Raw genomic sequence first — 25,873 nt, 5'->3', positions numbered from 1 at the left:
GGAACAAATCTTAGCTTGGACCAACCCACCTCTTATTCATTTCTAAATCGTAACCCTCCCCCTTTTTTATTTTTTATTTGATCCGCAAATGACACATGCGCTTTCTTTCCATGATAAACCTGTCACTTACATTTAAGTGCGTGCCACTATTTAAACAAGACAGTTTTTTGTTGTTTTAAATTCAAGGTTCATACTTAACGTGTGAACAGTTTTTGTTTTAATGACAGCAGATCCACATGACCAGATACCTTTCCCGCACGTCGGTTATATCATGCCATTTAACTGTTAAACAAACTGCGTAGTTGTGAACTGTCATTCAAACCAGAATAAAGGTAAATTAAAAGCATGTTTTATTGGTTTTCAATATTAAGAGTTTTACATTTTTTGGTAATATAAATGTCCAAAATATTTTCGACGCATTCTTTTAATGATGTTTTCTTTTTTTACTTACAGTAGCTTAATGAAACTATTTATAGATTAGGGGTTTTCCGTTGGGAACAACGTCAATTTACAGCACTTGTACACTTTAAAAATGTTTATCATATCACTCCCCGAAGGAGGGGGTAAACTGTTTTACCCTTCGTCCGTCCGTTATACTTTTTTACTAACAATTAAAAAATAGTTCATTTTTCTAGCTCTATAACTACTTGCAGTTGTAGTTACTTGATATTTTGACACAATATTTATGCTAAAGAATCGAGGGATGGGATAAGTTTTGATATATATATACGGTGATTTAAAGGGAAAAAAAATCATATACCAGATATTTAAAATTCTATCCCATTTGTAATTTTTCGTATATAAACCATAAGACAGATTATTAGAAATATTATAGTAATTTCCCCTGATATTCCAATTCAATATAACTAATACCAACAAAACAGTTTAAATTTAGCAAAAAAAGTCAATGTATGCATGTAGGTTACATGTGTACTATGACAGAAAGCCACTTGATATTATCTTTATTAGGTTAACCGCACATTGATATTGAAAATAATACTTTATTTGCAAATTACACTCAAATCCCCAAAATCTGACCAGGACCTTTTTACATAGACCAATTCCATTAGGACGTTCGTGTATACTAGTATGTGTCTATATAGGCAGTTACCTCCAGGGGTCTTTTTTATAGGGGTGCTCTGTTTTGAGATTTGATTTCAGGGATGGGTAACAAGTTCTTTCTGTATGGTTTACAACTCGGTATATATTTGAATCATATGTTCTCTGCAACTACTCTGCTATTCGTGTCAATCTTAAAGTTTTTTTTCCCTATTAAATGCCACTTTTTCAAATCTAATAGAAAGAGATAGTGAACGTACGTATTGAAGTATTATTCTATAATTGTCATTCTACTGTTTTCAATTTTAAGTAGGATCCATCTAAGTAGGATCGTTTAAATAAATTTACACAATTATGAAATTCATTCTTTTTTTTTTATTTCAGGTAATAACAATGGAATCCCGTACGCTGATGTTGATTACCAGTATTCTTCTGGAAGGAAATTGTTTAACTGACCAAGGTAAAAAGTACGCTGTATATAAATAAAATTGAGAGATTTTATGTTACAGAGTCAAATAACCAGTTAATTGCCTTTATTTTTTCAGACCTGGAATGTTTTATTCGTACAGATCCAAGTATTTATGGACAGAATTTTGAAATAGGGTGTATGTTTACTAATTATTCTCTTTGTATGCGCCCGGAATACGACTAATGGGCGATAAACATCTCCTTCTTAATGGATTTGCTTTTGAAGGAAATAGAAAGTATTCCGAAAACTTCAACTCCTGCAACGAAACAGTGTTAGTTGTATCTAATTTCACCGAAAAAGATATCAATAAGATATTTCGCTGCTCAGTAATGGAGTACGATTGCAGAATCCTGACAACACCCAAAGCAATTCATTTAGAATGTAAGTTAATAAATCAATCACTACATAGGCAAAATATTTTTTACTAATTTTTACCAGAATTGAGCTTGTATTTTGCGACGGAATTCATGTAAATCGATCCTTCAAATTCACGTGAACTTTTCACATGAAATTCATGCAAAGTATAAATTTCGTGTTATATTCATATGAATTTTATGTAATGTGGACTATGTTTGCCCTCGTATATCACAATCATTGGACATGGTGATTGGACTACAGAGAAGACAATACCTTTAGCCACAGATTAAATTATTTTTAACTTAAACAGTTTGGAGGTTGGAGCTGAATTTTATGAGAATCGAGTCTTTCTGTTGATTTCTTGTAATTAAAAGTTCACGTCAATTTCAAGTAAACTTTAAGTAAGAATTCAAATGAATTCTAAATGAATATTTTTTTCTTGCATACAAATTAAGTTTATGCTTATCTTCGTAGACCCTGTTGATCATATGGGAATCACAAAACAAAGTACTATGACAAAGTCCTCTGTGACAACATCAATTACTTTCTGTATGGTCCATCCGGGACCTAATTGCCTTACTTTCCGTATGGTCCATCCGGAACCTAACTGCCTTACTTTCCGTATGGTCCATCCGGAACCTAACTGCAGCTTCTTTATTCACGTACTTTAAATGTAGATTTTGAAAAATAACGACCTCGCACAGGGTGTATTTAATATTGAAAACTTTTAAATACGTATATGCATCTGAAATATATATTAAGAAAAACAAAAACAACAAACAAACAAACAAACAAAAACAAAACAAAAAGCAACAACAACGACAAAAACAATATACAAACACACAAAAAAGCCAAAACAAAAAAAAAACAAAAACAAAAACGAAAAAAAAAAAACAAAACAAAAAACAAACGAAAAAAAAATTCAAAATATACCGATTAAAATGATTAGAAGTATTAATTGTGTTTTGCTTTCCACATTTAATATGTAACATGTTTTAGATTTATAAGAAAGTGTTTCCTGGTCGTGTATCCTGTCAATGCACTTGAGTTGTTTTTGTCGATTGCTTGGTTGCCATTGTTTTGTTAATTTGTCTCATTTGCTTTTTTATAGGGGAATGATATTACCAAGCAAGCAAAAATCCACCAGGAAAATCATGGGCATTATTACAGTGTAGAGTATATCTTACATCACGACATAGCAGACGACACTATATGCCCAATAGAAGCATTTAGCAAATGCAAGATTGGTAGCAAATTGATGACGGTTTTAGAGATGTTTCAAAACTGCACGAGTATGCTTTAATAGTCTTGCAATATAATTATCACTGTGGTGCATTGGCGGATCGATCCAAGATTTTGGGGAATGATAGTCTGGTGTCGCTTTTTTTTCTAGAATTCTATTCAAAATCTCTGGATCTGCACTGAATTGGTGTTATGAAATCAGTATTATGATAATTTTCGGTATTTTGAAGATTTCGACCTCTTAAAAAACCTCATGGTCATTGCCTCCTATGTTATTACAGTTAAAGGCCATCATCCATACAGAGTCGCCATTTGAGTACACATAGCCCAGTCCCTCATAGAAAAAGAATCAGAAGTCATTAATTTCATGCCAGTTTCACAAAATCATCAAATCGTTAACGAAGAACAGTGGACATTGATACAATAAGTGACGGGGGAACGGACGGATATAATTCGTCTGTGTACTCGGTTCATAGACAAGAAAACAAGTGAAATATGTAATTTCCCATCCTTAATAACCAATTCAATACCATTGTTCCGGTCGTTACCTTGCTTTTTATCCTAGCGACCTTTAAAAATAGAAATACAAAATTAATAATGCACATTCATTTTTATACTGAAAACACTGTATTAGATCAACCGTGTCAATGATCTGTTAACAAATTGTACATGCTTGATTAGTCGTTCTTCTGAGTTTCCGCAAAATTACACAAAATATACCCCGGTCAAGATTGATTTTTTACAAGCTGGAGATTGAGAAATTTGGCAAATTTGAGTCTTTTCAGCATGGTATATAAGGCTAAATGGTTCAAAACATTTATATTACGAGCGAATCCAGAAATTATGTAAACGGGGTTTCAGGATTTCATTTGCTAATTTTAATTTGCATTTTGAATAACATTAACATTTTTTTGTCGGTGAAAGATGTATTAACCCTTGAGCCCCACCGTGTCATTCATATAGACAACTCTTTTACATCCGTAAATAGTTATCGTTTGTACCGGCAATATGAGGCCAATATTACGGGTTCGACAGAATGAAGGTATTGTTATGAGTAAGTCAGGGTGGGGTAAACTTGCATGTTCGGCGGGATGGTCGGCTTTATTTGTTAAGAGTAACGAGGTCATCGTTATTGGTTTGGCGGGATTAGGTCACTGTTATTGTCTGCGGGATGAGGTCATTGTTATTGATTAAGCGGGTTGAGGTCATCGTTATTGGTTTGGCTTGAAGAGGTCAATGTTATTGGTTAAGCGGGTTGTGGTCATAGTTATTGGTTTGGCGGGATTAGGGCATTGTTAATGTCTTGGCGGAATGAGGTCATTGTTAATGGTTTGGCGGGATGACATCATTGTTATTGGTTTGGCGGGATGGGGTCATTATTATTAGTTTGGCGGATTGTGGTCGTTGTTTTTCGTTTGGCGGGATGACGACTACGTTATTGGTTTGAGAGAATGAGGCTATGTTAGTGTAGTTTTACTGAGACGATAGTTTTATAGGATGTTATGCTCAAATGAGTTATCGTTTTAGATTGATAATATTTTTATTGTAGATCCAGATACAAGTACAGACGAGTTATCTAAATTGTGGTCATGGCTTCAGTTAGTAGTTATAGTCATCGTTATCGCCCTTGTTGTCCAAAGTGTTATCAGAAACCAACAAAGCATCTGTGATTTGCGTGAGTATTTTTTTTTTATCAAGAAGAAGAGTCTAATAAACATAAAATTTTGTTTCTGTAATATAATAAAAACTGAGATAGATATTGATGAAGAATGAATGACCTTACTTTGAGAAAATCAATTTTATACCATCAATTGTTAGTATTTTGAAGTTCACACAAAAAAGCAAACACTTGATTATCTTGTTTAATAGTTTTTAAGTACTTCTCTGTTTAAGAATCAGGCAACATTTGTAAATGATGTGGCACATGAAGAAAAAAAAACCGCAGCTATTTTATTGCATTATCCAGATATTTATACCTCATAACCTCCAGTAATCACCGTCACTGTATTTGTTAGTTTGCCTTTTTAAAATTTTGATAGGCCAAAATTTAATTGAAATGTACTATGGAAAAATGGCGGGAAAATTTTCCTATATAAGCAGTTAATATATCTAAGTAACATATGCTTCAGGATAAATCTAAATTTCTTTTCAATTGTTTTCCAGATGTTTTGAATATGTTTGAGGTAAAAAACCAAATTGAGAAAAATGATGTGCCACTCATTGCCTGATTCTTACTTAAAATGTGCCATATCCTGCCATTATTGTTTATTTTGTTTGTGACACGAGGGAATCTACCAACATATAATAGTAAAAAGTAAACTGTTTATAAGGAAAAAGCAAAAAAAAAATAAAAATAAAAAAATTAAGTCGTATTTGAATTTATTTATTCCGAAATAAGAATATTAAATGTCATTTATGTTATACATTTTATTCTTTGAATCTTTCGCTATTTTTACCAGGAATGAATGAAATTTGGCAGTAAAGAAGTAAAGAAAAGTTAAGAAAATTACCGAGAAACCAAAGCTTTAAAATTCGTAAATAGAACAAACAAAAAGGTGTTTCTACCGAACCCTGTTGTTTCGAAAATTCATGATCTTCACCTATGACTCGGTATTTGGTCTATTCTTTTACAGTACAATCAGTGCGCGAAAGAACGGCAGTTGATCTGAGAAGACCCGCCATTGCCCTCGTGTTGTTTATTGTTTGTTTAAGTAGTGTAGCTACTACCGCAGTCCCCTCGCTGAAAACTCTTTCGTCAGGTAAGATCAGGATAATTATGTTTTTTTTTTAATTTTATGTTTTAATTTCTGATTCAAAGTTTAAGAGGGTGTAAATAAAAGACCCAGGAGGTGAGTGGCACATGTCAATTTTTTTTCCCAAAATTATTGCATCCATTTGAGATAATAAACTCACTTTTTCTAGTAAAAAAATTGGTTTGTAATTTATCAGTATGGTAAGAATGAAATATTTTACATTGAAAGCACTAGAAAATTTAAAACAAACAACTCTTTGATCTTTCCATATTAGCAAGTTGATTTGTTAGATTATTTTAAATATATTCCTACTCATGGACTTTTGATTTAGAAAAATGATACATGTTCTCTGCTATCATATTTAAGTAAGAAGTGTGATCAAATTTACTCCCCGTATCATATGATCTGACTGTTTTATATATGGACTAACTCTTAAATTGCTCTTTTTCTAAAGAAAATGATACTTTAACTTTTTACCATTCCGTGCGTTGAATAACAAAACCAGATTAAAGATACAAGAAATCAGTTCAGCATTAGTGACGCTTATTTAAAGATTTTTTTGAGAGAAGATCTTCTGTTAAGTCAATACTATACCTCGGGGTTAAAGTCTCCGGGCAAGAAACTTACTACTCACTTTTAGCCTAATAGTGGACACAGTCTGTGCTCAACATCAATGTGTGTGTGCATGAAAATAACAGTCTTGAGATGGCCGCAATTGATAATTATCAGCCGAACCGGATACGGTTCGGTAGTCAGCATAAGGTAGCACTATACAGATAGGATTGAGGTGCACTGTTGCGTACACAGAACTGACCCAGTCTAATTTTGTAAAACATAAAAATAAAAGGTGAAACTTGATGGAAATATAGATTGTGGGTAGTAGAACATTCGTACATAAATATATGCAATACTTGTGAAGGTAAAGAGGTGTAAAATGCATGTTTTAAGCTATCCGGAAAGATTCTGGACCTCACCGGACTGGGTTATCTTCCCTGCACCAATTGGCTTTTTTTCAAAAATGAAAAATTTCGCACGAACTTTATGAATTAAAATCTTAAAAATGGATAGAAAAAGGTACACTTTTTATGTGTTTTTTTTTTTACAATAATACCTTGCCCGCTTACTTTTTCTGGCAGTTTTAAAGTGCCTGATACTTTAGAAACCTGTTTTTTGACAATTAATTTTGGGAAGGCAAACTGATATATATTTTCATGACAAAATAGAATATAAAATCTATCCTTTTTTCATGGATCTCATGAAATGTTTTGAAAAATATATACTTTTTACGGGAAACAATGTTGGATTTGCTTGTTTAAGTGTCTCAATATGGCTTTATTTCCACAAAGTGTCATAAAGTTATCTGCAGTGACCTATCTATATAAACGAACCTAAACAACCGTAACAGAGAAACATAAGAAATTATTAGAATTAGAAATTGAAAAGAGATTAGCGTTATTTTTTGTCATTGAAACTATTCACCATCTTAAATACATTCCTTTCATTTTTTCCCTGCTACATAATACACTCAGACAATTTTCATCCCGGTGTGTATTGTTGTCTCTTGGACATATTCACCATTTCCAGGTATACTTTATATTATGGACCAAATATTTCTTTGTTCGAATACGAATATACAAATACGTCCTCTTAATTATGTTTCATTTGCTTATTTTTAATCTTTTTTTAGTTTTAACACTGCATGCATTTATCAAAGTAAAATTAAGTTTTCATTTAAAATTAATACATGCTTACAGAAGATTCTCGACCAATTGACAGCATTGGATCATGTATAACGTCTGTGTTTATGACGCCAATACTTTTGTGCTTCATCAGCAATCCAACTACTGTCAGTATAAGAAATGGATTCTTAACTGCTTGTGAGTCTACTTCAATTTTTTTATTTCAGTACCTTGACACAACCAAATAGAGTTATTGCACTTGAAAAACCAAGAAAATAATGATTTTTACATTACATATTGGAAAGCAAATAGATAGAAAAAAGGTCCAAAATTATGATTATGCCTACAAAAATAAAACCTCTAGTTAAATGTGTTTCTGTGATAAAATAACTAGGTTCATTAAGACTATTTGTGGTTTGTTGATGGGAAACAAAATAAATTATAGAAAATCAAATGTCTGAAAACCAAAACATAATGATAAAACAAAGCGAACAGAGAAATGACTTGCTTTTTTAATGTTTTACTTTAATGAAACTTTTTTCTGTTCTACATTTTCAATAACCTAGATAAAAAGAATATAGGTTTCGAGGTACGTTTACATGATTGTATATTTAGATAATACTATATTGTAGTTGTCAACGGCCTAACAAGAATGAGAAAATGTTTAGGATGGTCTGCAGTACCCACGCAACCTTCTGAACTCGGTAGTACACTTAATTAGATCTCCGTGAGATAAAGTGGTCTTTTTACCATCGCGCTAATTATACTCTAAATATGCCCAAGGATGGCCTCTTTTAACTGTAACGTCCGTCCGTTCGTCTATCATCATATTGTCATGTACCTGCACTCTTTCATGTTTTGCTTGTTTTCTTTAAAACAGTGTAGGGATCCATACAAGTTCTTAGTTCATTGAGAGAGAACACTTCTTTTGGTGGGAGACTTCGGTAAAAATCCTGGCATAACCATTCTACTTGCAAAATATGGGCTATATTGTGAAAGAGTAGTCAGTTCTTCATTTCTTACTTTTATGTTGTAGAGAGATACTCATCTTTTTTTCCATTACTTCTCCTACACAACTTCATATGATATGAATGGAATTTAATGAAATATTAACAAATTAGTTATAATATATTATCATCATGCACCTCCTATTTCAAGTCTTGTTACAAATCAATTTGGTGGCTTGACATTGCACAACATAGTCTTAGTCATTTCCATTGTATGTGAAAAACTTTGGTAAAGTTTGATGCCAACTTTATGTAACATATTTTGTTATTGTACTTTAACAAAACTGTAACGTATATTATATATATATATATGTCCGTTTACTTTACATTGACAACTATACCTATTCAACACAAACGCATATTTTTGACTTCTTTTTATTAGTGCACTTTGTTGATAATGATATATATCTTTTTGACTTGATGATTTTATTATAAGTGCAATTTGTTGATAATGCTTTGTTTTGTCGTATCTCCTTTTGTAGTTGTTATGTGTTATCACTTACGTATAACATTGAAACGATTAATGTCTGATAATAAATGGTTAGCTTTTTTTTGCCCGGTTAGTACAAAAAAAAAAGAATTATTTTTGTTAATTCAAAGATTTATCATTAATATGTTGAAATTCATGAACCCTGTATTTCTTAGACACATGTATATATATTACGTACCAGTCCATATAGACACTGCCAATGGTAGAGGTGATTCATGGTGTAGAAAGACCGTCAAACAAACGACGCTTTTACAGTCTACATATATTATATTTTTATGTCAAGAAAGCCCTTTCTGTATTCAGACCTGAATGTTTCAGAAAACTGTAACTTCATCTCCGAATAAAATCAACCCAATTATACCAAACCAAGAAAGATAACTCTTGCAAAGTGGCAATTTCATACACAATCTATATAATTATTGTAATAAAAACGTCCAACAACCAAATGACAAACTATATAAGGATGATAATGTGGCTTTAAATGTTTCTGAATTAGAAATAAAAGTGAATTCGTTGTTTTTTGACATGCATGAATCGAATCTCCTCCTGTCTGGTTGGTATTTTTATAAAGACTGATAGTTTTAAAGACATCGCAGGACACAAACACTAAAGGACTCATTATTGACGTCCTTATGAAGTTATTAAATTATTATTACTGAAATCTGCCCAATCATAAAGTCAGCGTCAAGGTAAACTAGATTCAATTTTAGTAACATTCTTGTATCTCGCAGTTATAAGCATGAAGTTTTCTATTTGTTTTTGTAATCAGATATGAAATGTAAAAGCGTTTCGTCTGTAGGTAAATGAACATAATGAATGTTTTTCGGAGCTCCATGATAACTCCGATATGATCTACATATATTAGGTACATGTATTTGGTATCGCTTTCCATGCTCTGTTATAATAATAATTAAAGAAACTGTTTAAACAAGGCACACAGATGTGCATACATTGTATGTTTTATTCGTGGTCATGAAATTTACAAGTTTTTTTGTATCCGATGCATCAGTGATTTTTCTACTTTTGAGCTATTGGAAACGATAAATAATAATAATAATAAAAACAAACAAAAAAACAAACAAAAAAACAAAACAAAACAAAACAAAACAAAACAAAAACCAATCCTTTCAGTTTTCAACTGAACAAAATGAAAATAGAAGATATTTTCAAGCAAATTTGATGGTTATATACAAAAATAATTACTCGCACGACCTTTACTGAAAAACTCATATTTCAATCTGTTATATGTGAAAATGCACATGCATGCATGGAATTGTCAACCAACTTTATTATGTTTCAAAAACATGTCCGTTTTCTTAAATGTGGATTGTTCATTAGTCCGACGTTACATAAGACTATATGAAGAAAAGCTTTCTATTCCAAAGACAAGCCTGTAGAACTTTTACACGTGGCCTTCTCTACCTTGAAGACATGTTTATTCAGCTCATTTCATTTCTTATTTAATTTAATGAATATGACATGGATGACTTTAAAATTGATAACACGAAGCGCTCTACATTTTTTTGTATCTGCTCTTTGGTATGGTTCAATATGTAGTACGGGCTGCATGTTTTCTTTAGTTACTTTTCCGGTATTTTTTGTTTTTTGTTATTGTTATCCCTTGAATATAGGCAAAACAATACCGAAGCGTCAGCAGTGGAATGATTACAATGCCCCAAAATCCAATACATGGCCTAAAGGTGAACACATGAAACGATCTACATACACAATAGCGAACCGAACAAAAAAAAAGGATACAAACTGAAGAAACAAAACGTCACACAAACTGATAATAAGGAAGACAAAACGTCACAAAAAAACAACAACAAAAGCATAATCATTACTAAAATGATGCATCGGCTTAAACACTAGAAATTCATAATATTGAATTGTAGATGATATTATAGTTATCGTTTGTTTTGATGCTTATAAATCCTTATTTAACTTCAACAAGACATTAAGAGTAACCATGATTTAAAATTGAAATTTTATTCGAAAACAAGCGAAACAAAAATATCCAACCATCAGAGATATGTGAGACTTCATTAAAAAAAACGAAAGGACTCGAGTATCAATATTGGTCATATTCGATAAGATGTCCCTATACACATACATACCAAATCCAATGGATTGGCGGCAGAGACAAAACAGCTGACAACCATCTCAAATCAAGGTCACTCAGATCATCAGGATAAATTAGTTTTGAGGATTTAAAATATGTTTCAAAGCTCTATCGTAGGTAAACCAACAAAAAACTATGGAGAACACAAAAACAGCCAAAGGCACACTATGGGGTTTTTACGGTTAGTAATTTATTACACCTGGCGTCTGCTTTCGACTTGTCCCTGAAACGACCAATACATGTTATACTATACTAATTTAGCAAATTAGCAAAAATAATGGGTTCCACATTCTACCCCTTACCAATAAAATACAAAATCCTTAACTTTTCATGATATTAAAAACAAGCAAGATGTCCCCGACTATATATTTTCAGGATCATTGAATACTAAAATTTATTAAAAGTATGAGGAATATTGTAAGGTGATATCTACATTTCATTTTGTAACCAATATAATTCTAAACTTAAAAAACAATTACGAATAAATTAGTCTTCATACAAAAAAATAGGACTGTAACCCCTATTATTGACTGTCGTAGAACTTCGAACAGCCTTATCAAAATTGATCGGTAGTTCATTATCAAGAGAACCCTTTCTTGTCATGTTCCTTTTTTTGACACAAATCACTATAATAACAACTATGATGAAAAGAAGACTGCTGGCAGATATTATAACAATGATAATCGTCTTTGAGAATCTGTATTGACTGTCCGCAATTTCATCTAAAAAGAAGGAATACATCAGATAACATGGAGTTTTATGAAAAGTGGTATTTATCATACGTTAAGCTCAACCTCATTATCTACTTTGAACATAAAAAAAGAGGAACTGGACTTCAGTTTCTTAATATTATTTGAGATGTCTTGAGACAGGCTGCGTTTTATTTTATTATTCCAACCAACGCTTTTCAAATTTTAGTGAGGTCACATACCCTAAATGCCCTTGTCTAAGTTCACCTCCGAGTCATGCCAAAATGTTGCTACTAAATTAATCTGTATTAAAAAAGTAAGTATAGAACTATTTAGGTAATGTTTTTGTTTGTTTGTAAGCTTTGATAGTTGTAGTTTCCTGATCATTAATAACATTACACATGTGCTATATCACATTACAGACCACATGTGCTATATCACATTACAGACCATATGTGCTATATCACATTACAGACCTATATCACATTACAGACCATATGTGCTATATCACATTACAGACCTATATCACATTACAGACCATATGTGCTATATCACATTACAGACCACATGTGCTATATCACATTACAGACCATATGTGCTATATCACATTACAGACCACATGTGCTATATCACATTACAGACCATATGTGCTATATCACATGTCTTATTTATGTCTTTGCCTGTCAGTACTAAAACTTCAAACCATACAATAAAGAAATAATTCAAGGGGGCTCCAATTTATCATTGTTTTACCACGGTTTGGCCTTTATATAGCCTTACTAAAGTAATGACATAAATGGTCAGCCCGTGGTAAAACAATGATAAAACCCTTTGTTTTGTATAATTGAAGACATTGGCCATTTGCCAATTTACATTGTGGAAAAACATGAACATTTTAAGTTTTGGTAAATATTGTTACAAATAAACCAACTTATCTTACAAGGTAAATTGGGCCACAAATATAACTTATGTACACTTTGTACTTGGACGTAATGATATTTAGTAGGTCAAAATTAATGTTAATATGTTTTGAATGAACGTCTTCTGAATCAATTTATCAGATCTAGCCTACGTCTTTGGAGACCGGTGAATCTAGTAAAGCAGATTTTGTTATGGAAGATTATTCATAGAAGAAAGTAAACGTTAAAACGATCTCATGTATTTGGTGTGGTATATAAAGAGTCAATGACAGGACCGCTCGTTTAAACCAACCACGAGATGTAAGAATATGCAATGTTGTTAGATGCCATATATAGAACCTTTTATAATGATTTGTCTATCACATAGACAGGTTATATTAAAATATCAACCGAAATACATGGCAAAATATGAATAAATTTTTCTGATTATTAAAATAAACGCAGGAGTCTTGGTGTCTGAGAGAGATTTGGAAACTAAGAAACTTTATACTGATTGATACTTGATCATGTTATGTGTCATATAATTTAAATTACTTATTAATTTATATCACTGTGTTTTGCGTCTGCTATGTTTTGATAATCGTCACGCTGTTTGCTAATTATATCATTTTGTTATATTTAAAGCATTGATATATTTTGCCATTTCTCTGATCTATCGTTAAAAAATACCCCGTGTGCATTTACAATAAATTTTACACTTCCGGGTCACAACGAATATAAAAAAAATGGGGAATTTTCAGAATTTAAATATTTCGGTCATTTTCACAGTGCTTTGCGTTTTGTTTTCTATTATCATCGTGAAAACAAAATTGGGTTTCAAATAACACATATGGTGAAGGACTGTTATATCTATACGTCAGATAGGTTCAGAAATGCTACTGTTACCCAATACGAACTATGCCTTTTCATTACAAATCTATTTTGTTTATTCAATAAATGAAAAAAAAAAGTTAAATGTAGAATACTAAGATTTCTTTTTCTTTTTTGGTTTTTCTTTTTAATGACAGTGGATAAGTCTTCAAGACACATTTGCTGTGTCTTAAAGACGTTGATCTTCAAGACATGCCATTGTCTAATACACAGACATTAGCTGCAAAAAAACTTTTTAAAGGCTTCTGGTAATTTTTTGACATCATGTCTTCAAAATAAGATTTTTGCAACTGTTTCAAGGCATTCCACTTATATATCTCAAGACATGGGTTCTTATGTCTCAAATCGCTGAAGTTTTGCTATGTGTATCAGCAATTTAAGTGTTAAAACAATTCGTAACATGACTTGTTGAATGTCAGAAAACATCATCATTACATTCTCATTTCTACCCACTTTGTGAAAATTATTACCAAACTAGTCCTCTTGATTTTTACTCACCTTTCGGAAAGTTAAAGGACAATGCCTTTATTGTCTTGTTACCAATGTTGATTGTCTGTCTTTCTTCTATTAAACTAGAAAGAGCCTCCGTTATTTTTTCTTTTTCATTTTCCCGCAAGACCACGTCATGAACGGCCACTATGCTTCCCTTCCTAAGCAAGTAAATACAAATATTGTACTGTTTTTTTCCATGGAAAAATGAACATAGATTAAAATAATAATGTCCCTTAAACTCATACGTAGACTTTTTTGTACCGCGCTGGACTTTTTAAAATTAGGCTTCTAGAATCGTGTTATGTTGCATCAAGATTGAAGAAATCAAAACAGAAGTTATATGGTCGTTATCATGAACTCATGGAACGTTAAGGTGTATCCACCTGCTCCATGAAAACTGATTTGTTCAACGTGTCATAATTTTTCTTTCCCTTTTCGTCTACCCCAGACTTGACTTCTTATGAGCAAATCGGTGGGTGTTTCAAGAAAAGGAGATGATACTTACCGTACGAATGCACCTTGTCCATGCTTACAGTTTTTAATGGAGTCCCAGTTGTTCATTAACTTTTGTTTCTTTGTACGTATTATTTGGCTATTAATGTTATTTGTTGTGTGTGTCTATTTTCCCTGTCGGGTCTTTGTCCCTGGAATTACATTCTTTTGATTTCCGCTGGAATCTTGGTTTCCTTGATTACTCTTTATAATGGATAATCATTCCTGCATTGCTAACAACATGGTCAATGTGTTTTGCTGGTCTTATCTTTTCGAAATATACGAAAGAATATATGAAAAAAATGATGTAACTTTTCTTATGAAGTACAAATTTATGTCGTCACCTGATTGATATAAGATGGACATCTGTCAGTATTTTTTCCGTTTGAGTTGATGTTGAATAAAAATCTTTCAGCTGAAAATTTCATTTCACAATAATATTAGTAAACAATGTATTTAATAAGTTGGGTACACCACTGTCAATAGCTACATGATTCAAGATTCTGCATTGTGTATTCGTTAAACATATTAGTGTATTGATACTCAAGTAAGAAATAAAAGGTTTCGTTTCATAAATATTTTATAAAGATGTTCCATAATTCATGGTCCTATCTTGCTTTCCTCTTACATAGTAACAGAAAATCTTTCTTATGCAAAATGTTCAATTCCTTATATCTGTCTTTATTTTTATAGAAAAAAAATCAGAAAAACAACACTTTTATTTAATGGCATATTTTGTTTTTGATTACGTAGTAGAAGTATTCCGATAATTAATTGAAACTTCGTTTCTACATCCAAGAACATAAACTTAATATTTTTTCATTATACAGATTTGCAAGTGATAAGATATTGCAAAATCGTGAAAAAAACGTGAATATTATATTACATACCGCTTTAAGAATGCTCTGGAATAATGTTGTGTATTCTGGCGTTTTGGTGTCTAGAAGATTTAATTCAATATCTAATTCTAAACGAAGTTCCACCCTGTAACTGAACATACTTTCATCTAGGGAATAAAACATTTCTAGTTTAGCAATTACAATTATATGACGTTTCTTTTTTTTTCTAGCGAATATTTTGTCCTTTTCTACTTTCGTTACAGGTGCGTCACTTCTCGATCATTACGGTTCTAAGCATCATGGGCATATTAATAGCTCTCTTTGTCAAAACAATCGTTAAAGTTACGAACAGAAGTGACAGAATTCTCATTTTTCAGACAAAAGTCATGTCTTTACTACAAAAGTACATGTATAAAACTATATAATATATATTGAGAAAAATAGTCACAAACAGTATAATTTTATATATTATAGTTTTTGTCTTCATAGAATGAGACGAACCACGTCTGGATGTGACGACATTGTGCTATCCATTTAAATATATGTTGTGTTTGTCTTTTGATCAAAACTATTAAGTACACAGTTAAATGTAACAAGATTAAGGTGAAACATGATATTAATGATAAATAAGATATCTAATATTTACAATAATATACCTGCACATTTGTGAACAGTAACGTTTGTTGTTTTAAATTTCTCGTCTTGTAGTCCATTTTCTGATGCTACTAGTTGTATTTCGATTTGTATTGTAGCTATGTCGAAATTTTTTTCTGATGTTATTTGGATAGATGATTTTGTATCATTTTCAGTAAGATAATAATATCCATTCCCATTTGAAATTCCCTTTTTCAAATGAAATTCACGAGGCACGTGTATTATTGCATTAATTTTCTCAGATTTATCAACATCGTTATGTGATAGCCGAATTAATAAATAGGCATAGTTCATTTTAGTATTGTAGCAGCTCGCTTCAATATCATATGTTACACCGTCAACGACTGGGACTATTTGTATATTTACATTTGAGCTCCGGGAGGAATTCACGTGACCCTTGGTAAGAACTGCTTCAATGTCAAGGGTAAAATTACCAGCAAAATCTTTCGGTGGAATGAGAAACATTTCTCCAAAATCTATTTTGGGTATTTCCCAGTCATTGCCGGAAGATTTTCCAGTCGTAAACGTAAGTCCTTCGGGGATATCTCTGATATAAATCGTTAACGAATCGTATTGTTCTCCGTTTACTGTGGTTGCAAATAACGATATGTTCACGTGGTTGTCCTCGCTTCCTTCAGCTGCTTTTATCATCAGTATTGGAGGTTCCAATGGTACATTTTCTAGTTAAAAAAAACAGCAATTAAGTTCTATTGGGGATACCTTTTGTTCATCTTTATGTGTTTAGTCATACCAGATATAAAGACGTTTTTTTATCATGTTTATTGAGTATTACTGCCAGATTCTCAATCTACATAGAAATTAAAAAAAAGTACTGATACCGCGTCTCCAAATTTGCATATAAATAAAAATCTCAAATGTCACTTAGATGAAAATGGAAAATAGAAGGACAACAATAGCATCATTTGATAAAGAACATGTGAAGGTATCATTGAATACTATTCCATGGTATCGGATGAGTTGCTGATGGAAAATGGTCCCTTCGTTTCCAATGAAAGGTAAATATAAAATATATCATCAAGAAACTCCAGTTTATTCAGAGGGAAATACAAAAAAGAGGTGCAGAATGAAACCACACGATACGGAATGCGCATTGAATTCCATTTTAGAGGAGATGCGGATGGGAAGATTTCCCACCATCTTCCTCCTTGGTCGATCAATAATTACAAAAGTCATTTGAAAGTATGTATGAAAGTTTAATCGAATTCAATTCCCTAGATTCTGATCAATTACGGATAAACACTGGAGACGGAGGGACGATCTGACGGACGCATGGCATGATCACTATATGCCTCCTGCATTTCAAAACAAAGGGTATTAAAACCGTCCAAAAGGTGAGCCAACATAATAACGTTTTGTTTCATTATGCCTTATTTCATAGTAACATTATATACTTCGATTGAAGTAACTATGTCGGTAAAAAGTTGTTATGAAATCCATGGCTGTTATAAAATTAATTATTTCAAACATGCTTACATGTTGTCACCCCTAATGGAACATATTATCTTACCTTGGTTGCATGCTGGTCCAAAATATCCAGGAAAACAAATACAGATGTTGTTTTTAGTACAATTTCCGTTTTCGCTGCAATTATTTAGGTTCTTACATGATCCTATATAAAATTAAAAAGTAATATATCAAACCAACTACACAGTGGTTCATAATAAAAAAAAAAGACATAAAGAAAAGAAGGACTATGCTTGATTTGTTTTCCTAATAATTTTGTGATTAGCCGTTACCATTAGTTTTTACATTACATCATTGGAATCATACATTACACGAGCAAGAACATGCAGTACCACACATTTTAGCCGAGATAAAATGGTTCAATAAACAAATACAATACATTATCGCGGTTTAGAACTTGGACGGATTCTGTCATAAAAACAAGACAGAAATACACACACACACAAAACAATAAAAGAAGTAATATAACCAAAGCAAATAGATAAAAAAGGAACAAAAATAAACATAACACAACAACAAAAAAAAAACAAAATAAAATAAAATTAAAAAAAAAAACAACATAAAACGACCAAAGGGATATAGTATAATTGGGTTAAACTGAAAAATATTTCAAAATTCATATTTATCTAGTAAATTAAAACTGACACAAAAACATTGTTTTCCTCGGTCAGGGGTGATGAAGATACTGATTTAACCTTAGACAAATACTACATATAAAAAATACTCGATTATCAGGTTGTTTTTCGAAAAAGGCGATATTTTCAGCACGAGCTTTAGCGAGTCATTTAATTGTATAGATTGGAAAAAAACTATTTATAAAGGAGTGATGATATGAGACGCTCTATTTACAACGTCTTTAAACCAGCAACATCCGATCAGCCTGATGGGGGAACATGCGCAATTAAGTTTTATTAGATAAGGACATATGGGCCTTTGGAACAGAAATCACATCTTTTGATGGCTCATACTTCAGTTCTGTTTTACATCTTGATAATTCACTGCAGTGTTCATGATTATTTTTATAATGTTCGACAATATTCAGTATACTTAATTTAAGTTTTGTAGGATCTTGATTACAATTTTTCATTGCCCAGTAAATGTGAGTCTTGATACTGGCACTTTTATCTGCTAACTCGGGATGCCAAGTTTGCCCATCTTTGTACCTTGGCCCTGTGCAAATTGATTTAATTTCCTTTGCAATGTTTTTTGTTGCATGCCAAGTATCATTTGTAGATATATTCATTCCATTGCTCCTTATGAATTTGTTCACACTTGTATTTCTGTCATGACAATGAACACGGATTTTTACTTCATACTCATCATGTATATTGTTAAAATACTCGTATATTCTTTCTGTTCCAATCAGTTCGTGTTTCTGTGCACTCGGACAATCAACTTTAGAAATAGTTTCGACATGTAACACTTTGTGAGTTCTAGAACCAAGACATACAACATCAGTAAACATGGAGTTCTTCCTAGTTCCATGCCTAGCATCAGTAACAATGTCAATGTCGTCTTGAAGTTCTTCATAGGAAGCAATTTCTTCGAGAAGTGCTGTTTTACATGACTCATTTACTAAACCTTCTACCACTGGTGAATATATTTGAAATACTCCATTTAGGGTAATTTCGCCAATACATCCAATATTTGAGGCCTGACAGAATCTTGAATACTGGTTTGGTAAAATACCAGAGACATAAAATCCATGAGCCATCCGAAGGTTACAAAGAAATTTGTCACCAAGGTAGGATGAAGAAGACCAAAGTAGATCATGTTGTTTGTCTTCACATCTAAGTTTACAAACTCCAACATGTCCTTTTATATCAGTTGATTTGACAAATAAATTGCTTTTGCAGATTTTCCCGTGTTACTCTCTGAATGAGGTTTTCTATAAACTTTTCATCAGTTATAAAAACCTATTGTTGGGATGCATCAATATCACAAGCTGTAAACGAACAGTCTAAAAATAGAACATCCTCCTCATCATCTTGGTTCTCAGGGTCCAACTTTTGTGTTAGTTTATTTCTCATATAAAATGAAAATACTTCCAAAAGCATGTCTTTCTTTGTTGTTCTATTAGGATTTCCACCACCCATGGCACACTTGATGTCATTGGCCATTTTATATATATGGTCTTTTTCATCAATGAATTCACATGTAAAATTAATTTTTCCATCAATTGGTTTTGCTTTATCTTTTCTGGCAATATTTCTCTTCTTGACAATTTCAAAATTATCTTTTGCGTATTTCCTTTATTCTGGTCGTTGATTATTTTCATTATTTATATTAATATTCTGAAGAGGTATTGCTTCCATGATGATACATTTATTTTCATTTATTAAAAATTTCCCTCCAAACTGTGACATTTACAAATTTCCCACTAAAACATGGGGCCATCAAGGAATTTATAGTAATGCATTTATATTAATTAATGTATTTTGTCAGGATCATCATTACCTTTTGAAACATTTTATTTTTGACAGGTATATCCTCCCATCTGATTGATTGTTGCAATGTTTTGAGGATTGGGATAATGATTAAAAATCTCTATCCTTCTATAACCTCGTTGTCAAAGGTCATGCATTTTTGTTTCATTAGAGGGAATGATAGGTTGTAATTAAATTGCCTAAGAATAAAAAAATAATCTGCCGACAAAATAAAGTTTTACGAACAATGATAAATAAATTGATATGTGGTAATCTTCGGTCAACAAGTGATTCATAGTAAATTTTACAGACACTTTTACCCACAGAATAACCCCAAAATGCCCATAAAGTTGATTCTGACCCACTTCAGTAAATGATGACAAATAAACTTTATAAAAGTCAGTGAAAATGGAAAATCTGCAGAATGCAAGTGTGCTTTCTTTGGCTGTTACTGAAGAACAAAGATAAGCTATACAAGCTTTTTTCAATCACAATGATTGGGATTTTAATGAAGTTAATCAGATGACAAATTGCTGAATCAAAGAACCAGCTGAAAACACCAACAGAAATTAGTCTGAAGAACAACAAGTTGACCTGCAAACTTTTGAAAGTGGGCCAAACCATCAGGAAGACATTTTGCATGAAGTAGATTGGGATATGTGTTTGGAATGTTTTTGTACTCCATGTGTAACTATAAACAGTACAAAGTTGGCTAGGTGAAGGGCAAAGGGCTCACATTAGAAATAGTGCTATTAGGAAAACCAAATACAAACTATTTTGGAGAATGATGCAGAATAGGGGAGCCTGGAGTCATGAGCAGTACCTCAGAAAAAAGTTGTCTTCTCAATAGAGATAGAGTAGATGACTCAGTAGTGGTTGTGAGGAGAGAGGTTATGCCTATCTGTGTTTTAAATCTTGTAAGAGAACTTTATCCAAATCCTAAGTCAAAGCCATACATGGGGCACAGATGGTATTGAAAATTGCTAAAGTGTTAAATATGAAACTCTGTTATTTAGATCGACTTTTCACTTGCAGTATATTAGAATAGATTGATTTTTACAACTTATTTGCTGACATATTCTATTCTTTGGATATGTGTTAATGGATTTTTATATTAGTATTAATTTATTAGAATAAGGCGAAAATTACATGTACTGCTAACAAGGTACGTGAAGCAAGCCTGTAACCACTAACTTGCATGTGCATGTGTTTACAAACAAAAACAGCTGATACCAAACTCCTCCCGCTAAATTCAAAATCTGTACAAAATTGTGTCCACTTCAGATTTTGCAAGTGTAATTTCTCTAGGAATATTGATCAAATAGGAAATATGTTTTCACAATTTGTTTATTGTTAAGGTAGAAACATTTGAGACAAAGATTGTCAATAAAATCTGCTTCTAGCTCATGATATTCTAAAATTATATTCTCTGATCTTAACCCTGCCAGTTACAATAAGATTTTTGAAAAGCAAGGGATGCAACCCTTATATACCCAGGCTGCTGCTTTAAACGAAGAAATTCAAAGTTGACGGTTAAATTCACCCATCCTTTGTGCGTAGTACCGTACAGCAAAACATGACTTTACGATTAAAATCAAGACAATTATCTATCGAGATCAAACAAGTCTCTAAAGAGGGGGATATTTCTTCCTCTCACCAGTCAGGGGATGTTTAATATGAGCAGACACGAAATTTATTTCCCACCTTTTGAAATATGAGATAACAGTTTGTTGCGACGGAAATTTGCTTATTGAAACGTCAAAAAAATCCTCAACCGCAAATTCTGCTATCTTAATAGAATCGATAAAAATTAAAACCGAAAAACAAAATACAAACAAGTACATTGTAAAATATCTTTGTTTAGTTATACCTGTCTTCTCTGGAATATAAACTACCAACAAATTAGATGAAACAGCGTTGTCAATGGAAGGCCGGTTTCCAGTGTAATCTGTAGGCAGGAACAATAACTCGTGTTTCATTCCGGATTCCAGATTTATCGAAAATACATTTTCGGTAATGCTGGAAATCAGTTGATCAAATCCAAAATCTACAATTTTTGCGAATTGAAAATAATATGGGGGCTGATTTCAAAATACACTTATCTTTTAAAAGTGTCTTAATGCATATTTTAGTTTTTTTAAAGGTATAAAATGACTTGTTTCGGTTGGTATGGCCAGCTATTCTAGGTCAAAAGGTGCATAGTAGTATAAAAGTTTATTAAACTGTTTGTTTGTATGGCTAATCCAATCAAGAATAGTTCGGAATAATATTTCATCTGATGAGAAAATGAGATGTTTCCAACCAAATTTGAAGTTGCTTAATTTATAGAATAATCTACACTTCACACAATTTCCAATACACCGTATCAAGAGCATTTGGTGGCAATTATTGTTTTTCAAAATTTATTTCACAAACCTTTCTTGATCATTACATCTGTTGACTGAAATCCTGACCCTACATCTCGAGATGTAACTGAAATACCCAAACTCCCCGAATCAAACGCTTCTTCTATAACAGTAAGGTTGATTTCAGGCGGGCTATCATCAACCTGATAAATCATAACACAAATGAACATTTATGATATCTCGGGTTATTTATCGAACGATCATTTTATTCGTTAATGGTAATAACCAAATCAACGATTTGATAACCTCATAAGGAACAGTCCAAAAAGGTAGTTCATAAAAGGTAAAACCGGAAAGGTTCTGACATAGTACAGGCATTACAGATCGATATTTCCCGCTTCCATTACGATTAATCATATCTGATATGTTACAATATAAGCAGTTAATGTTAATGTTTGGTAAAACAGTAGTCAAGACGGCACACACACACACACACACACACACACACACACACACACACACACACACACACACACATATATATATATGAATAGTAAATAAGTGGAAATAGCCACATTGAAAAGGTAACATGGAACTTATTAAAATTAAAATAAACTTCAACAAAGAAGACAAAGCATAAAACTAGAAACAACTGGAAAAGACTTTGTAAGGAGTTCAAAAGTTCAATAATTAGATAGATGGGAAAAAAGTACAAATACTAATTTTTTATCATCAATGAAGATCAATCGAAAGGCTTTCAAAATTGCATTTGAGATATGCCATCACTAAGATGTATGTTTTCTATCATATCCACTGTAAAGATATTTTTTTACTTAAACAAGCTGTCAAAACTGGCCAGTGACTGTCCTCTTTTAAAAGAGACAAACATATTGCCGATAGCATACATACCGTATTAAAGAAATCAGGTGTGTCTATTGGCTCATTTTCATCGAAATAAATCGATGCTTTAGCATTAACCTTTGACAATGTTTCGACCTCATCTTTGAGTGTAACAGAAAACGAAACAAAGCCCTGTCCGGTAGTTCCATTATTTGGAGGGAGAAATCCCCTTCGAGGATCCGTTGGTGATAGTCCTAAAAAATTTAAAGTAGTTAGTGAATAACGATTTTAGCAAATGCAAGGTTGTGATATTCACTCAAAGTTTATTTCATAAGTTCATTGAAATGAATTTTACCAGTCTTACAAAAAATGTTTATGATATAAATCTTATTTGATTTTAACTAATATACAGCATTTATATAACAAGCATGAAAAGGTAATAACATGACCACACCTGTTACAGATTCTACGGTTTGGAAATCTAATGTCATTTTATTGTTGACAATGTCAAGTCCACCACGGATGCGTACTTGTAAACCAGGATACATTTCTGTAATATCTACCATAATCTACAACAACGAAAAAATATATACGTTTTTCTGAAAGCGTATAAGAATATTCTCGAAGTTTGCGATAAAATTTGCAGTTCTTTAATTAATATAAAATATATAATACTTTATGACGTTGATTTTTCTAAAAATTAAATCAGTTTTATCAAAAATAGTAATATCTATTTTAGCCATATCTGCGTATTCGTATTGCTATTCCTACCTCGAATATAAAATTAAAAAGATTCTTTGAAAAGATATTTAAGAAAGATTCCTTACGTATTAAATTGAAAGAAAAAAGATTTAAAATTGATTTTACCTGGACGAAACTGGTTCCTAATAAGTCTTTAATATAAGTGTGAAAACCAATTTGCTGCATTTGGAATGCTCTGATATCGACATTCTTGTCAAAAACATGTTCTATCAAAACCTTTTGTGCTGGTGCCGATGCATTTGCATAGTTTTCGAATCTTATTTTATAAAACATGACTGTGTCTTTTGGAATAAACCTTGCTGCTCCATACCCAACAGGTCCTGTTATATCATTCTAAATATCAAATAAATATTAGCATCCGAAAGCTTCGTTTTTATTTTAATATAACTTTTAAGCATGATCATAGTACGTACACAAAACAAACAAACAAACAAACAAAAACACTTGAAAAATGTATGAATATTATATGATAATGACAACAGGGTAGATACGCCTAAAACAAAGATAGATTTTAAGGTTTAAGACGCAAATAATGTGCTGTTGACACTGGAGTTAGATTTGTTGAGGGAAAAAAATAAACGAAGTAGAACATATTAGATCTCCGGCAGTAGGGTTTAAACAATCCTAGTCTTGGGGATTTAATACATCGCCACCAAAGAACCTGAGATAAAGGATACTACAGACACTGTGAGTCAGCCTCATATCTTGACCTATACTTAAAAATCGATGGTAAAGGAAAACTATTGACCAAACTTTACGACAAACGTGATGACTTTTCATTCAGAATTGTCAATTTTCCTTTCATCTGTGGCAACATTCCTTCACCACCTGCGTATGGAGTATTCATATCACAACTTATACGCAATGTCAGAGCTTGCCGGAACTACGCAAACGTTTGGTATCGCGCTAGAATTCTAACAAATAGGCTTCTAAAACAAGGTTACGTTGCTACAAGATTGAAGTCATCACTACAGAAGTTTTATGGTCGTCACCATGAACTCGTGGATCGATATGGTGTATCCATCTTCGCCATGAAACACTGATTTGTTCAACATGTCATAGTTTTCCTTTCCTCTTTTGTCTACCTGGACTTGACTTTTTATGAGCAATGCGGCGGGTGTTTCTAGAAAAACAGAGGACGCTTACCCTACCGGTGCACCTGGTCCATGCTCCCAGTTAGTTGAGACCGAGTTGCTCATTTGCTTTTGTTAATTTGTATGTATAATTTTAGTTACTGTAGGTTATTTGTTGTGTATGTCTGTTTTCTATGTCTGGTCTTTGTCCCTGGATTACATTTTTATTTGTTACCGCTATAACCTTGGTTCCCTTGATTACTCTTTTGAACAATTGATGGTTAAATATTGTAAAGTGATCCTACTTACAGGATCATGTGAAGCTATCCATGCGATGACTGCTTCACGCGCGTTTTTGGCTAAATCTTTCATCTGTAAAAATGAAAACAAAATCTATAATTTTCAGTTGAAAACCTGCAGAAGTAAAAATCATCCTCAAAACTTTGTGATAAAGCTATGCTTCTTAATGAATAGATAACACTGTGTGTAAAAGAATTGAAATAATTTCAAAGAATTCTTTGCTCAGATAAGACTAAATATTTTTAGGTAGATTTTACATCTTACCAGATTGACAACCGAGCGTGATTTCACTCTCGGGTTCAAATTGCATAGGCTATACTTTTTGTGTTGTCTTGTTTTTCTGATCTTCAGTTATACTACATTATTATAGCAGTAGGCATAGTTTATGGAAACAAATTATATACTTCAAATGTACCTTTATTTGTGACATTTTATCACACTTTTTTTAACAACGGGGAGTATATATATGATTCACTTTCAATTTTTGTTACAAACATGAAAAAATGAA

The 25,873-nt window shown here is 32.2% G+C and overlaps 2 protein-coding genes across 6 annotated transcripts in view; one reads left to right on the top strand and one right to left on the bottom strand.

Annotated features, from left to right (window-relative positions):
• On the top strand, nt 1–10,012 carry LOC148606796 (uncharacterized). 5 transcript variants are annotated; one of them, XM_088547237.1, is made up of 8 exons: nt 250–332; nt 1,444–1,519; nt 1,605–1,909; nt 2,997–3,177; nt 4,677–4,802; nt 5,761–5,886; nt 7,635–7,757; nt 8,192–10,012. In XM_088547237.1, exons 4-8 carry the CDS (start codon nt 3,144–3,146, stop codon nt 8,278–8,280), a joined length of 498 nt encoding a protein of 165 aa, XP_088403363.1. In that variant the 5' UTR covers nt 250–332; nt 1,444–1,519; nt 1,605–1,909; nt 2,997–3,143; the 3' UTR covers nt 8,281–10,012. The 5 variants fall into 5 exon arrangements, with proteins under 5 accessions (XP_088403362.1, XP_088403361.1, XP_088403363.1 ...); XM_088547238.1 differs by having other exon boundaries at nt 260–332; nt 1,444–1,909; XM_088547236.1 differs by lacking the exons at nt 1,605–1,909; nt 2,997–3,177 and having other exon boundaries at nt 1–332; nt 7,638–7,757.
• A 1,014-nt stretch (nt 10,013–11,026) lies between these two features.
• LOC148606795 (uncharacterized) overlaps nt 11,027–25,873 on the bottom strand; it is a 58,299-nt gene continuing 43,452 nt past the window's right edge. Inside the window, exons 26-37 of the mRNA XM_088547234.1 lie at nt 25,375–25,437; nt 24,098–24,325; nt 23,685–23,799; nt 23,300–23,484; nt 22,461–22,593; nt 21,916–22,092; nt 17,663–17,764; nt 16,137–16,814; nt 15,532–15,647; nt 14,986–15,056; nt 14,156–14,307; nt 11,027–11,900 (exon numbers count right to left, since the gene is read on the bottom strand). Of these exons, the coding sequence (XP_088403360.1) occupies nt 11,665–11,900; nt 14,156–14,307; nt 14,986–15,056; nt 15,532–15,647; nt 16,137–16,814; nt 17,663–17,764; nt 21,916–22,092; nt 22,461–22,593; nt 23,300–23,484; nt 23,685–23,799; nt 24,098–24,325; nt 25,375–25,437 (2,256 nt within the window). The 3' untranslated portion in view covers nt 11,027–11,664. The remainder of the gene's footprint in view (nt 11,901–14,155; nt 14,308–14,985; nt 15,057–15,531; nt 15,648–16,136; nt 16,815–17,662; nt 17,765–21,915; nt 22,093–22,460; nt 22,594–23,299; nt 23,485–23,684; nt 23,800–24,097; nt 24,326–25,374; nt 25,438–25,873) is intronic.

This window comes from Perna viridis, chromosome 9 (assembly GCF_037379345.1).
Source record: "Perna viridis isolate PV_CMFRI_1.1 ecotype Kerala chromosome 9, ASM3737934v1, whole genome shotgun sequence".
NCBI lineage: Eukaryota > Metazoa > Mollusca > Bivalvia > Mytilida > Mytilidae > Perna > Perna viridis.
Note: the sequence above shows the minus strand (reverse complement) of the source record. Positions and strands in the feature narration are given on the sequence as shown.